The 14,495-nt window shown below is 46.1% G+C and overlaps 1 protein-coding gene across 17 annotated transcripts in view; it reads left to right on the top strand.

Moving 5' to 3' along the window:
- B3GNTL1 (UDP-GlcNAc:betaGal beta-1,3-N-acetylglucosaminyltransferase like 1) overlaps positions 1 to 14,495 on the top strand; it is a 139,292-nt gene that overhangs the window by 13,953 nt on the left and 110,844 nt on the right. For all 17 annotated transcript variants that reach the window (XR_007473399.1, XR_007473407.1, XR_007473405.1 and 14 more), the window contains exon 4: positions 6,460 to 6,524. Coding sequence is in view for 4 of the 17 variants with exons in the window: in XM_049701849.1 (XP_049557806.1) it covers positions 6,460 to 6,524 (65 nt within the window). In the remaining 13 variants the exon portion in view is untranslated. The remainder of the gene's footprint in view (positions 1 to 6,459; positions 6,525 to 14,495) is intronic.

The following is a 14,495-nucleotide window of genomic DNA, read 5'->3' as shown; positions in this document are numbered from 1 at the left end:
TAAGCCTTCATAAAATGAGGCATCAGGGACTTCCCTGTTGGTCCAGCGGTTAAGACTCTGCACTTCCAATGCTGGGGACGTGCGTTTGATCCCTGATGGAGATCTAAGATCCCGTGTGCTGCATGGTGCAGCCAGGAAAAAAAAAAGAGGCGTCAGTGTAGAATTTATTAGACGTCTTTTAGTTGTCTGTTAAGGTGATTGCCTATTTTTTTCTCCTAACATTTTTATTGTAGTAAATTACATTAGTATTTTTCTTAACAGTGAACCACTCTTGCAGTGCCAGAACTAACCAGCCATAACACTATAGTATTTTCATACAATGCAATTATTCGGTTTTCTTAAGGATTTTTACACCTATATACACATGGAACATTGGTCTGTAGTTTTTTGTGTGGGTTACATGTCTGGCTCAGGGGTGAGAACAGAAGGTCTTGGACTTGCTGATGTAGCTTCATGAGAGCAATAACTGTGTAGAGCAATTCAGCCCACTTTTGTCTCAAGCTCCCATGTAAACTAGCCTCACAGCCTGCATTTAGATAGCAGGAAAACCGTTTACTTATTTTCACGAATAAATGTCTACTTTGACTAATTACAGATTTTTTTTTTAATACCAGTTTGTGGTTAAAAAAAAAAAAAAGAAAATTCAGGCACACAGAAAGGTCTGCAATGAAATGTAACAGCTCCACGCCCTAGGAGCAACCCGTGTTTTTTAGTTCCTACTGGATTTATTTAACTCACAGTGTCAGTTGATACTTGCTATGAAAGAGGAAACATTTAGCCCACTGTAGGTTCTTCACACTTCCCTTTCTCTTTTTCCCCCCCTCAGAGTTTTGGTTTGTCATAATATATCTATATTGTCAGGGCTTATAATCTTTACATTCTGTTCTGTAACTCTTGTTGTTTTATGTACTTGACTTAGTTGATTCCAACAGCTCAAACCTTGCAAAAACAGCACTAATGGTTTTTTAAGTAACTGTTATTCACTGCAGACCACCTAGTGGATTAGACTTGGAGGAGGAACTGAAATAAATCTGCTGCTAACCCCGTGCTGCACACTGAGGGGATTCCCAGGTGTCAGAATCTATGGAGCCTTTAAAAAATCTTCTGCTTTATTCCCTTCTACTGTATACGCATGCACCATTGTTTGGGTTTTTGTTTTTTTTTTACTTCTCTTTTTATTTAATTTAATTTTCTTTTCTTTTCTTTTCTTTTTTTTTTTTTGTGATACGCTGGCCTCTCACTGTTGTGGCCTCTCCTGTTGTGGAGCACAGGCTCCGGACGCGCAGGCTCAGCGGCCATGGCTCACGGGCCTAGCGGCTCCGTGGCATGTGGGATCTTCCCGGACCGGGGCACGAACCTGTGTCCTCTGCATCGGCAGGCGGACTTTCAACCACTGCGCCACCAGGGAAGCCCCTAATTTTCTTTTTAATTATGTTCCTTTTTAATTTCTCTTAAGTACTTCTTCAAGTGATTTTTTCATATCCAGTATGTGGATGGTAAAATATTTAGAGTATTTACATGTCTAAAAATGTCTTTATTTTGTACTTATACTCAATTGGCAGTTTGTCTGGGTATAGAATTCTAGGTGCAAAATAATTTTCCTTAGAATTTTGGAGGAGTTGCTTCATTATCTTCTGGTATCCCCTGATTCTAGTAAGAAATCTTATGTAAGTCTGATTCTTGTTATTTTAAAGGCATCTTTTCTGAAAGTATCTAAGGTTTTTCTCTTTATGTTTTGAGTTTTGAAATTTCATGATGCTGGGCCAAGTTGTAGTTGTTTCTTCGTTCATCCTCTGTTTCTGTAAAAATGGTTCACTTTGCATTTTTAGCTTTAATTGTAATCTAGTGTGCTTCCAGTAGTTTGACTTTACAGTTTTCATATAAGACTTGAAAACATACGCCTGCACACATTGCTAGAGCTGAAAGTGGAGGCAGGACAGATGATGAGACTGTGGCTGGTGGGGTTGAAGGTAGAGGCAGGGCAGATGATAGGCTGGTGGACAGGTTCCTATAGGTTTTAGGAGTCATGTCTTTCTTTAAAAAGTAGTCCTCAACTTTGTTAGCATGTTAGAATTGCCTGGAGAGGCTTTAAGAGTCCTGATGCCTGAGTCCTACCCTAAGATGTTCTCGTGTAATCGGTCTGGGGTGCAACCATGGCATGCGTGTTGTAAAAGCTTCCCAAAAGATACTGAAGCGCATCCAGGGTTGAGAACCACTCCTTTAAAATCCTCAGGAATGGTGTAGCTTCACCTCCATAGTGAGCTTGGTCTTAAGGGAACCTTGTAGCTCCCGACACAGCTGAAGGTTTGAGATCCCTCTGGAATACCCCTCAGATGAGATCCAGGGGGGTGTTAGCTCGGCTATGAGATCCTGTTCGAACCCAGCGGGTGACTTGCCAAAACAAAGGCTCGCAGCTACTCAGATCCTTTCCAGGTGGGTGGGTGGGTCAGTAGGGTTGTGGCATAGGATTGAAGCATTCAAGGTAGCTCTCAGGGGAGAGGTGTGAGCGGGAGAGACAGTTCTACTCTTTCTAGATGCCTCTTGTTCTCCAAGACCCCTTCTCATCTTCCCGCTTTCTCTCTGCTCTTTTCTGCTGGTGTTGGGTGGTCGGGGGACTCAGTGGGTCTCACTTGCTGATTCTTGCTTGTGCACCTTGCAAGCTCACGTGGGTCTCGCCTGAGTCCTGATTTACTCAGAGTTCACACTGGCCCCCTCGATGGCACAGCTGGGATCGAGCTCTCTGGGGCCCGCCCTCAAACAGATTTAAGCATCTCTGAACACTGGCTCTCAAGTAAGATAGTGTGCTTCTCCACGAGGGGCTTAAGTGCATCTCCTTCCACTGAGGGCAGCCAGGGCAGGTGCCCTTCACTTTACCTTTTGCAGCTTCCTGTCAGCATTTTTTTTTTTTTGGAAGGGGGGCAAGTAGAGGGTGGATGTTGGTGAAAATGGGCTAAGAAATAGTTGGGCTTCAGAGAACAAAGCAGAGACTTCTCTCCCAGAAAGTGCTCCCCTGCCCTGCCTTGCGTTCCTCACAACAGCAGCCAGTGCACTCTACTTAGGAAAGCAGAAAATTGTCTAAAATAGTTTAGAAAAAATTGTTAAATCAGAAATAATTTTAAAATCTTGGTCTTTTAAAAGAAGAAAGCCTTTTCCCTGCTATTTTAGAAGGTTCCTGTGGAAAGACCGTGTTCTCTGACATCGCACAGTGACCCCACACAGAGGTGCCTTGTGGTAGGTGAGGGCAGCACACGGTCCTGCCTTCTGGTGCAGCCTCTGAGGTGCCGAGGATGGGCGACGGGGCAGGTGCTCGAGCGAGGGGGCTCTGGAGCCGCTGCGGGGTTGGGTCCACTGCACCCACCCCGCGCCTCCGTTTCCTTCTTTGTGAACAGGCTGTAGCAGTAGGTGCCCGTGTGGGTGTCGGGAGGGCGTAAGACAAGCTGATGTGTGCCGGGTTCCAGAGGAGGCCACACACGGTGGGCCCTTGAGAAGTCTTAGCAGCTGTTCTGTTATTGTCTTCCTCCTCCTCCATCTCATGCATATTTTTAGTATCTTCCCCCGAATTATTTCTTGTTTTCATTATCTTTAGTCTGTTTGAAATAGAAAATTTTTTATACGTCAGTTATTGTGCGACATCCATTTCACCCTGCTTCTGAAATGTGTGTAAACAAATGGTGGTTTTTGAAACTACTGTGAGCAACCTTTCAAAATATTCTTTAATTAAGATGTTTCGCATCTTCCATAGTTGAACAGAAGTAATTTAAAGGCATTTTGATGACTTGCGATTGCTTGTCTAATCTCCACTTTAAAAGCAAGTTTTATCATTCATAAAACACTTTTTAAAGAGTAGATATAACTTGAGCCATATCGTATTTGTATGTATTCTATAAATAATAAAAAAGTAAGTTGTAACATTGTGAAGAAATGATTCTGCTGTCTCACTGAAGTTGGATAAAGCAAGCGAATTCATGGGAATCCTGTGTTACACATAATAAAACAGTTAATTTGGATTATGTCAGAAAGGACATATTTTCCTAGAACAATATTTTCTTAAATAGGAAATGTTATATCGACTATTGGATAATGTAGATCCAAAGTGTCTATTTTCAGGAGTGTTGGGTATTTAAATTGGGTTAAGATTCATTTACTATTATTTCATATCATAATAGAGCAAAACATTTCTTAATAATGTGGTCACTTGCTAAAATTGAAATAAAACACAATCCCACCCTCTTCTCTCCAAGAGTAAGGAATGTTAATATCGCACCGAGGCGGGAGTTTTTCCTGCTGTGGCCATGACAACCGACTCCCCTCACAAAGGGACAGACCTCCCCAAACATCAGGCCCTGGCACAAACATTTGACTTTTCAAGGCAATAATATTAAAGCAAATTCCTTATCTTTGCCAAACACAAGATTCATCGTGAGAAACTTTCAGCTTCCTTAGTAGATGCATTTTCCTTCATTACCCAAATTCTTGGGTTTGATATTTCCCCTTCTAAAACCCAACGCTAATAAAACCACTTTTTAAACACAGCCCCTGTTAATTTCAGTGTGTCTTTTCCCATTTTTCGTTTTGATTCCATGAGCTCTTTCTCTGGGCCTGCCTTGCTTTGTGGTGATGATGGAGATTTACCTATAGTTGCTAATCCATCCCCAGGGGTCAGGAGCCAGGCCCCTGTCTCCCCTTGTGTGCATTTCCTTCTCTTGCTTGTTCTACCTGTGGTTCTTTGAAATCTGTGACTGTCCTGCTAACTGGTTTGGGTTGGCTAAGCTCTAGTATTAATGCTGGAAATTAAGGTGCTACCTCATGTGAAAACAGCCAAAGGCACTGCTCTAGGTCACACCCTTTGATGCCCTGCATGAGGGCCAAGGTCCTTACTTCTGGTTGCAGTGTGGTTTGTTCCAGAAAGTGGCTGAGTAACAGGAGGGACCTGCCTTCTCTCCCTGTTCCCCTTACAGCGGAAAACTGGGGAGCACCTGGGGTGAGGCCTGGGGCAGACACTTTGCTGGTGTCCCCTGGGACCAACATTTTTCGGGTTGTTTCAGCTCTGAGTAAGAGGGATTTATTGTTTTAACTCTGCCCACACCTGTCGGTGGCACCAAATCTAAGTGTCTCTGTAATACGATTCAGGCACCAGAATTTCCTTTCTAGGGAAGGTGGGAATTGTGCCCCTCGAAGGCCCCTTGGTCCCCTCTTTTGGACTAAGTGCCTCCTCTAACCTGCCCCGCCCTCAGCATGTAGACCGAGCTTGCTGTGTGTTCATTTCTGCGCTCTGTTCCTTATTCGGAAGCCTTATCCTGGCTGCCCTCCCTTGAAAGCTGCCGGTCCTCCCCATGCTGCTCACTGCCCAGTTCATCACTCAGAACCCCATTCTCTCGATGTAAACTCGCGTCATCTCTCTGGCCCCCTCTGCTGTGGTCTCGTCTTCTCTCCATAAGCCTCCCTAGAGCTTCCCACCGTTCATTTGGCATTTAATATAGGTTGTCGGTTACCTCTCCTTCCAACTCAGGTCTAATCTCTGAAGGCAAGGATTCTAAAACATTTCTTAAGATATAATATCCATACAGAAAAGTACACCTATCATCTTTGTACAGCTCAATTAATTTTCACAAACTGAACACACCGTGCAGCCAGCACCCTGATGAAGAGCGACATCACCGGCCCAGAAGCCCCCCTCCGCAAGGGAAACCGCTTCCCTGATTTCCAGGTGCGCAGGTGAATCTGCTGCCTTTGTGCTCCGTGTGCCGTCCCCACATGGTGCCTGCTCCCTATGCTCGGCGGTGCAAGGGGCACCCACGCCGCGTGTGGCCACGATTGTCCATCCTCCTTGTGTATTTTCATACGCGTGGTGTATTTTCCATCCCAAGAGGGGTTCTTGTGCCGATCATGTCTTGGTGAAGTAGGGTCTGTACCTCCCGGAAGAGCTGGGGGTCCCAGTATGTGCAGGAACAGTGGACACTGACAGGGCCTGTACCTCATCACTGAAATATGTGTTCAGGTAACTGCCCACGAAGTGTCCAGTCCAGTGAGCTTCTACCAGCTGATCGCACGTGTGTATGTGGCCCCAACTGCCGGGTAACCGTATCGTGACTTTTATCAACAGAGACTTTATAGAAAGTGTTCCTGCCAGTTCTTCTCAAGTCCTTCCATTCAGGGACATTGTAATTTTGTTTTTTAAAAGTATTCCCCAGGGTTTAGCTTAGTGCTGTACTGGATAAATGTTTGCTGACTTTATTTTCCTCCTGTGAGCACATCCTGCTTTAACACTGGTACTGGGTGGACTGTTGTCTCTTATCATTATACTTACTCCATCAGTTTCTTCTAAAGAGGCCTGATTTTTTAGTTGGTGGTGCAGAATGTTCCTAGCTTTCCTACTGTGTGCATCACACTGAATTTTATGAAAGAGAATCCATTGAAAATTGAATTCTAAAAGAGCTTTTCCTTTTCTTCTTTAAACAGTCGGATATTCTAAAAATCAAGCCATAGCACAGAGCTCAGGATCTTACCTTTGCTTTTTGGATTCGGTAAGTAACTCTTTGTTTTATTTAAAACGTGTGACTATATGTTTTGAATAATTAAGAGGTATTACGTTTTAGTGTGGTTCTTGAAAATCATTGTTCTAATACGTTACAATCGGCCTTTAAGGTTGATAAGTCGTTGCTGTTTAATTGCTGTAGCACCTAATGAGGGAACTGATTTTTGATAAATAGGGTTACATATAAACACAAAATTGCACAGCAGAGAAACATATAAACAAAGTGAAGATAAGCTAGGAAGGTCTTGACAAATACAATGCTTAAAAGATTAATAACCTTAAATAGAAGTAACTCATGCAAGTTGGTGAGAAAACACAAAGAAAAATGAGTGGTAGATAAATAGGAAAGGACAGGACTTGATACTCTCAGAGGTAGACATGCAAACAATGACCTTTAAAAAATGTTACATCGTTTGTGATCAAACACAAATTAAATTAACTGAGATACTACTTTTAAAAATCAAATTAACAAAGTTCTCTACAAATGTAGATACTCAGTGTTTGGAAATGCAATGTGAACTGGTAGCATTGACAGCATAATTTTGCATTTTGTATTAAGAACTTTAAAAATGCTTGTGCCCGGGCTTCCCCAGTGGCGCAGTGGTTGAGAGTCTGCCTGCCGATGCAGGGGACGCGGGTTTGTGCCCCGGTCCGGGAAGATCCCACATGCCGCGTAGCGGCTGGGCCCGTGAGCCATGGCTGCTGAGCCTGTGCGTCTGGAGCCTGTGCTCCGCAACAGGAGAGGCCACAACAGTGAGAGGCACGCGTACCGCAAAAAAAAAAAAAAAAAAAGCTTGTGCCCTTGACCCTGAATTTCACTTCTAGGTATCCTTGAGATTCTGAAAATGATTTATGTACAAAGAGGCTTTAGTGTTATTTATAATGTTGGAAAATTAGTTAATGGAAACAAGTTAATACTGGATAGTAGATTAACAGTGAAGTGAATTGTGGTCAATCTGTATGAGAGAATTACTATAATGCTCATAAAGAATTTTTAATAACATGACAGATGATTATGATGGGTGAGAAAAGAACACATAATTGTATGTGTAGTGTATACTCAACTATAGATTTTCTTTTTAGTGACTTTAAGGCACTCGGAGAACATTTATCTGTATGCAGTCTTCCCTTGGGCTCCTCCAGGTCTGGGGGTGAGGTGCTGCTCCAGGTCTGGGGGTGCAGGGCTCCTCCAGGGTGGGGCTACACTCCTTCTGTCTGACCACTGCCCTTTGGGCTCATTTTCCTCTATGTTTATTTGTTTTGTTTCTTTGATTTTCCATCTTTGTGGTTTTGTTTCTTCTGCTGTGTTCGGGCTCATCCTGGTGCTCAACCTCTGACCTTAAATTGGACCCCGAGCTCCTTGCTTGCAGCCCCTCCCTTCTCTGAAGTGCAATGTAAGGCAATTGTTTTCTTCTCATGACAGCTGTGGGTGTCCCATAAGTTCTGAGCAGAAATTTTAGTTATCATCGTTGTTTTCCAGTTTCCATGGTGATTTCTTTTCCTCTTTGTGAATTTAGGTCCCAGGGTCTCAGGGGCACAAAACTGGATGAACCCTGAACCTGGGTTCAGGACGCCTCCTCGTCACTGGTCCATGCATCCGTCTTGTTGTTTGCTTCTGTGTCCGTGACTGTGCCTGCATGTTTATTTTGATAATGCTCGGCACCTGTGAGCCTGCTGTCCGAGGCTAACGTGAGCTCCCGGCTCCGACCTCGTTATGCTGACTTCTGCTCCTGGCAACCGCCACATGATGCCCTGTCCTCACCCGCTGCTGAGCATTTTGGTATCTATGCAAATCTGAGAAAAATCAATTAAAAATTCTTAGTTGTGTTTAACTTTATAAAAAGAGTACCAGGCTGTATATAATATTTTTGAACTTTTTAAACTTAAATTGTTAAGATCCATCCATGTCGTTGCACATCATTATAGTTCATCCTGTTGTTTTAAATTAAGGTAAAATTTATATACAGTGAAATGCAAGATTTCAGTGTGAAAACTGTGTACAAAGTGAGCAATGTGAGGGTTTTGACACTTTTATACACCCCTATAACTAACAGCCCAGTCAGGGCGGAAGATGTTTCCGTCATCCAGAGCTGCTTCCAGACAGCGTGAGTGAAGCCACATGGTGTGAGCACCTGCGTTTAGCTTCCACACCACGTCGTGGTCCCCCGTGACTGTGAGGGGTGGTGGGTCGCTCTGTGCTTTAACCCGTGGTGTGAAGCTACCGCAGTTAGTTTCTGTGCTACTGCTGGTCGACATTCGAGCAGTTGCCAGTTTGGGTTATTTTATTTTATTTTTAATTAATTTATTTGGCTGCATCGGGTCTTAGTTGCAGCATGCGGGCTCTCTAGTTGCGGCACACGGGCTTCTCTCTCTAGCTGTGGTGCACGGGCTCCAGAGCACGCGGGCTCAGTAGTTGTGGCACGCAGGCTCTCTAGTTGTGGCACACAGGCTCTAGAGCGCACAGGCTTGGGTTGCCCCACGGCATGTGGGATCTTAGTTCCCTGACCAGGGATTGGACCCGCTTCCCCTGCATTGGAAGGCGGATTCTTAATCACTAGACCACCAGGGAAGTCCCCTGTTATTTCAATAAAAGTGCCATAAACATCCTGATGTAAGTCTTTCTGTGGGTGTGTGTTTCCCTTTCTCTTGGGAAGATACCGAGGGGCGGAGTTGAGGAATTGCAGGTGAAGGGACCTGGCGGGTGCAGTATGGCCGCTCTGTGTCCCTCCACCTTCTCCCAACATTGATGGGTCAGCCTTGGTTTCAACCATTCTAGCAGATGTGAAGTGCGTCTCCTTTGTTTTCATTTACATTCCCTGATGGCTAGTGATGTTGAGCACCTTCTCATCAGTTTATGGGCAATTCATAAATCCTCTTTTGTGAGATGTCCAAATCTTTGCCTGTTTTTTAAAAAATGGGTTGTTTGTCTTATTCGTGAGTTGTGAATGTTTGTTGTGTATTCTGGATACAAGTCCTTTGTCAGATGTGTGTTCTGAGTATTTTCTCCCTGTCTGTGGCTTGCCTTTTCATTTTTTAATGGTGTCTTTTGATGAGCAGAAGTTTAAGTCTTGATGAAGTTCAGATTATTGATTTTTCTCTTTTATAGTTAAATTTTTTTTTTCTGAGAAGTTTCTGCTTGCCCTAAAAGAGTTATTCTCTTGTTTTCTTACTTTTATGTTTAGACCCATTATCCACCTTGTGTTCATTTCTGTGTCTCATGTGGTAGGAAGCAGGCGTTAATTTTTTCATATGAATATTAAGTTGCACCAATGTTGACGAGACTTTCTTTTCTCAATTGAATTGCCTCCGTGCTTTGTTGAGAATCAATTGGCCATGTCAGTGTAGGTTTATTTCCAGACTTTCTGTTCCATTCTGTTTCTCTATTGTCTGCAGCTCATTCATTCGTCTGCTGTACAACATTCCACTGGGCAAACACACTGCGTGTATTCACCCATATGCTCCTACTGACGGGCACCCGGGCCGCTTCCACGCTCTTGCCCTTGTGAATAGCTGCTGTGGACGTTCTTGCACGCACCCCCTGTTGTACACGTATGAGAGTTCCTCTTGTATTCACACCCAGAAGTGAGCGTCCAGGACTCAGGGGATGAGCGGGTTCGTCTGTGGCAGAGGAGCTGTGCTGCTGTCATGTGGCTGGAGACGTCCATCCCTTCTGGCAGGTCATTGTGGGTCCCGAGCCTCCCCAGCACTGGGTGTCCTCAGGCTCTTAAATCTTGTCCAGCAGGTGGGAGCAGAGTGGAGCCCCTCTGTGCTTTGATTTGTGCCCCCGATCTCGAGCTGTGGTCAGCCTCACTCCACGTCAGTTGGCCATGTGAGTTTCCTCTTTTCGTGACATGTATTTACATCTTTTTGCCCATTTTCCTTTTTCCAACTTTGAGAAGAGTGGCAGGGATAGTACCAAAAACTCTGTTTTGAAGGCCAGCATTGCACCCATCAGCCCGGAGTACTTCCGTGTGTGTTTCCTGTAAAGAAGAACGTCTCCTCTGACCCAGAGCAGGAATGTCTCGCCGACAGGTGGCTGATACTAGTGCCCACCTCATTCACGTTTCATCCAAGGGCCCCAGAACCCATGTTGCCTTTACCTGGGAGTCTTTCATCTCCTCCTCTGGAGCATTCCACAGCACCTCCCTGACTTTCTTCATCTTGATGTTTTCGAAGATTCCCAGGCACTTTTGTAGAATGCCCTTAAAACTGAGTAACGGTGTTGGGCCAAGTGTCTCTGTCCAGAAATCTCAGAAGGGGTGCTGCCTTCTCCTCACTGTCTCCTTGGGTGCCTGTGATTTTGATTTGCCCCAACCCTGACGATGCCCTCTGGTCACTTGACGAAGGAGGCGTTCCCCGTCTGGGAACGGGGTGTGAGGATGGTGGCAGGGTCTGCGGGGAACAGGCCTTGGCCCCTGAGTGTGTACTTGTGGGAAGAAGATGGCTGTGGTCTCCAGTGAAGGCTGGGTGCGAGTGTGCCCGCTGTGTTCCGTCTCAGCACGGGAGTGATGCCAGCGCTGCACAACCACAGATGGTGCATCAGAATGGACCACTTCTGCATGAAGAATGGGTTCATGAGGCCCCTTTGCTGGGGCATCGAGGTTGCATTTTGACTTGTTAGCCACCTGGGATGCAGTCTGGTGCCCGTGTTTGGATTCAGAACACATTTCACTAGGAGTGACAACATCAGGGGAGACCAGCTCCCATGCTGCTCCTGGGACTGGAGTTCATTCATTCAGCAAATCGGTACCTGGATGTGCCAGGTTCAGCAGCGGGTGCAAGGGATACAGCAGCGAACAGACAGACGGAGACAGCAAAAGCCAGAGCTCAGGTGACTTCAGGCCCTGTGCCGCTGCTGCCTCCCTAGCCTCCCCTGAGAGCGGCCGCTTCACTTCCTGCAGCCCACGCCCTCGGGCCCTGCCCTTTCTCTCTCTCGTGCACCTGCCTTACCCACCACACCATCCCCTCCGGCTTCTCAGTGATGCTTTCACCCCTCTGTGCAGTGGTGGGGCCTGCCTGCACCTGGGATTTCCCACCTCCAGCACTTCAGATCTGCACACGGCATTTATCACCTTCAATACTGCGTTCTTTATTGTCATCATTGTCTGCCTTCCCTGATAGAATGCCAGCTGCACACAGGAGGGAATAGGCCCTGTTTTATCACTGATGTTTCTGAAGCACCTGGAACTTGGCAAATAGTAGGTATTAATAGATACTTGTTAAATGAATGAGTGGAGTTCGGGTTTATGTGTTCAATTTAAATGGTTCCGTTAGACTGAATTAGTTACTTCTGTATTATACGTATCTTGGAACCCAGCCATCCTGTTGGCTGTCATTTCCATGGAGAGCGATGTTCTGAGTTTCTCAGTCTGTTTACAGATTGACTTTCAGAGCCCATCACTGTAGTGCAGCCCTTCAGAGAGTGTGCTCTTAGTAGCTGTCCTGCAGGCTGCTGCCTGGGGGCCAATAGTGCCTTTCCAGAGTGTTGGAAGGGCCTCCCGGGGTGACCTCAGTGTCACTCCTAGTCCCAGATGTGTCCAAGGATATTTGTTTTGGAGAGAAAGCAAGTCACACAAAGACCCCGATTATCTCAGAAGGTGTCTGTCAGCAGTGTTTCGGGTGAGCAGGAGGTCAACACCCATCCCCTTGTGGGAAGTTGAAGTCCACAGAGACAGTCCCTCCAAGCCCAGGAGGCAAAGCACAAAGCTCAGGGACACAGGGATTTGCCCCAGAAGAAACCCATGCAGAGTGGGGCTGGCGCCTCCCACGAGGGCCTGCGGGGCTCTGGCCTATGGCCTTCAGACAGAGGACCCATGCTGTGTGATCTGGGCACCATCATCAGGAAATAAATTCTACTTAGAAGGGGGTGTCTGTGGCCTTTCCTAAAAATGTGTTTTGCATTTGCTTATGTCGTCTTTGATTTCTTTCATCAGCATTTTGTGGTTTTTGGATACAGATCACGTACATATTTTGTTAAGTTTGCACCAACATACTTCAATTTCTTTGGAGCAGTTGTTTGTGGACATAATATCTCTAATTTCTATGTTCGTTGTTAGTATATAGATATGTGATTATTTTATGTGTTGATCTTGTAGAACTCACTGGTTCTAGGTTTTTAGATTAGATTCCTGAGGATTTTCTAGGTGGACAATCACATCATCTGCAAATGGGAACAGTTTTATTTCTTCTTCTCTCATCTGGAGGCCTTTTATTTGCCTTTCTTGCCTTATTGCTCTGGCTGGAACTTCCATGCACGTGGAGCAGACATCTTCACTTCCTCCTGACCTGGGAGGAAGCAGTAGCTTTTCACGTTGTGTGTCATCCTCTGTTCCTAACTTGCTGAGAATTTTTATCATGGACAGGTGTTGGATTTTGTTGCATGCTTTTTCTGTGTCGGTTGGAACTTATTGGTTTTTAAAATATGTTTTTTTACCAAAGATTTCTAAGATTTTTTCCATCTTCTTGGAATTTGGGAATTTTTCTGTGTGTGTCAGGAATCATTTCTGGAACGTGGCGAGCTCTTCCAAAGTACAGACTCAAAGTTTTTTCAGATGAGATGAATTTTTCTATATTGGCTCGTAATTTCCTTCTCTTAGCTTGTTTTCTTCTTTTGGCTTCTCGTGTTTGAATGTTGGGTCTTACAGTTTGCTCACTTCCCTTTTGATTTCTGTTTCTCTGTAACTTTGAATATTATAGTTCGACCTTCCAGTTCATTTACTCAGCTGTGGGCTGTGACCACCTCTTTCATCTTCGCCATTGCTGTTAGAAGTTAGATGTTATGCTTTCCATTCCTCCGTGTTCTAGGACACCTTTGAGAGCTCCTCTTTTCTGTCCTCTCCTCCGGCAGCTCTAGAGAGCTGCCACTTCGCTCTGTGTCCTGGGTCCTCGTAAGCGCATTAATGGTTGATTTTGTTTGTTTATGACTCTGCATCCTTGGAGGCCAGGCCACACCATCCAGGGGCTGTGGCAGCAGGCGTGCCAGGAGGTGTGGGGTCTCCACTCCTGGGACTGAGCCCTTTTATCCACGGGTGGGTGGCCTCTGCTGGGTCTGGGAGAGACCTGCTTCCAGGTGTCCTGGGTTTCTGACCTGTTCAAAACCCAATTCTTTCCCAGCCTCAGGGGTGAAGAGAAATTAATCACCTGGCTACCCCTTTCCCCAGTCCTCCCGGCAGATCTGCTGACCTTCCTTGTGCGCCTGGGCACCCCAGCCCTCCCCAGGGTGTCTGCGGACCTGTAGGCTCCTGGAGCATGCATTCGGTCTTGGGGCTGCTGGCTGCTCTCCCCTCAAGCTCCTGTGCAGTTGTGGCCTTTTGCTGCCCTCTGGGCTGGCCGATGTGTTCATTGTTGGAGGATATCAAGCACGAGGTCTCGGCCCCGTGTTTGCAGCACTGTGGTCACCTCCCCACTCCCTCTCTCAGCAGCACAGCATCTGCTTGCCTGGCTGCAGAAGGTGGCTTAGGCCATGCTGACTGTCAGAGGGCAGCAGGGGCCTCCCTCACCACATCCAGGACAGGAGGCTTCCATGAGGCTCAGCCCGGGTCTTCCGTGTTCCAGGAGTGTTATCAACACACTTAGATTTGCCAAAGTCATCTTCGTTTCATGGTGGGGTCAGCTTCCTGGACTGTCCCCACTTTTCCCTCCAAGCAGGCATTTATACCCAGTAGGTTTTGTCGTCCCGTGAAGTGTGCTCCACTGAGGCCATGGAGGCTGTGAGCCCGCCGTCCCACCCACCCACGCCTGCCGTCCGTCTTGGGTCCTGGAACAGTCTTCTGCTACAGTGCAGAGAAGCAGCACAGCACCTCCAATGGCGTCTGTGTTTAAGTTAGAAACGGGGGTGCCCTCCTGGAAGATAGCCTGGCACGGCGGCAGTTCCTAAGCTGGCTGCAGGAAGATCCACGTGAAGGGTGATCTCTCTAAGATGCGGCGCTACATGCTAGCAGGGATCTGTTGAATCCACTGG

Source organism: Orcinus orca, chromosome 19, assembly GCF_937001465.1.
Source record: "Orcinus orca chromosome 19, mOrcOrc1.1, whole genome shotgun sequence".
Taxonomy (NCBI): Eukaryota; Metazoa; Chordata; class Mammalia; order Artiodactyla; family Delphinidae; genus Orcinus; species Orcinus orca.
The sequence above is the reverse complement of the archived record's forward strand: the minus strand, read 5'-3'. Positions and strand labels throughout refer to the sequence as shown.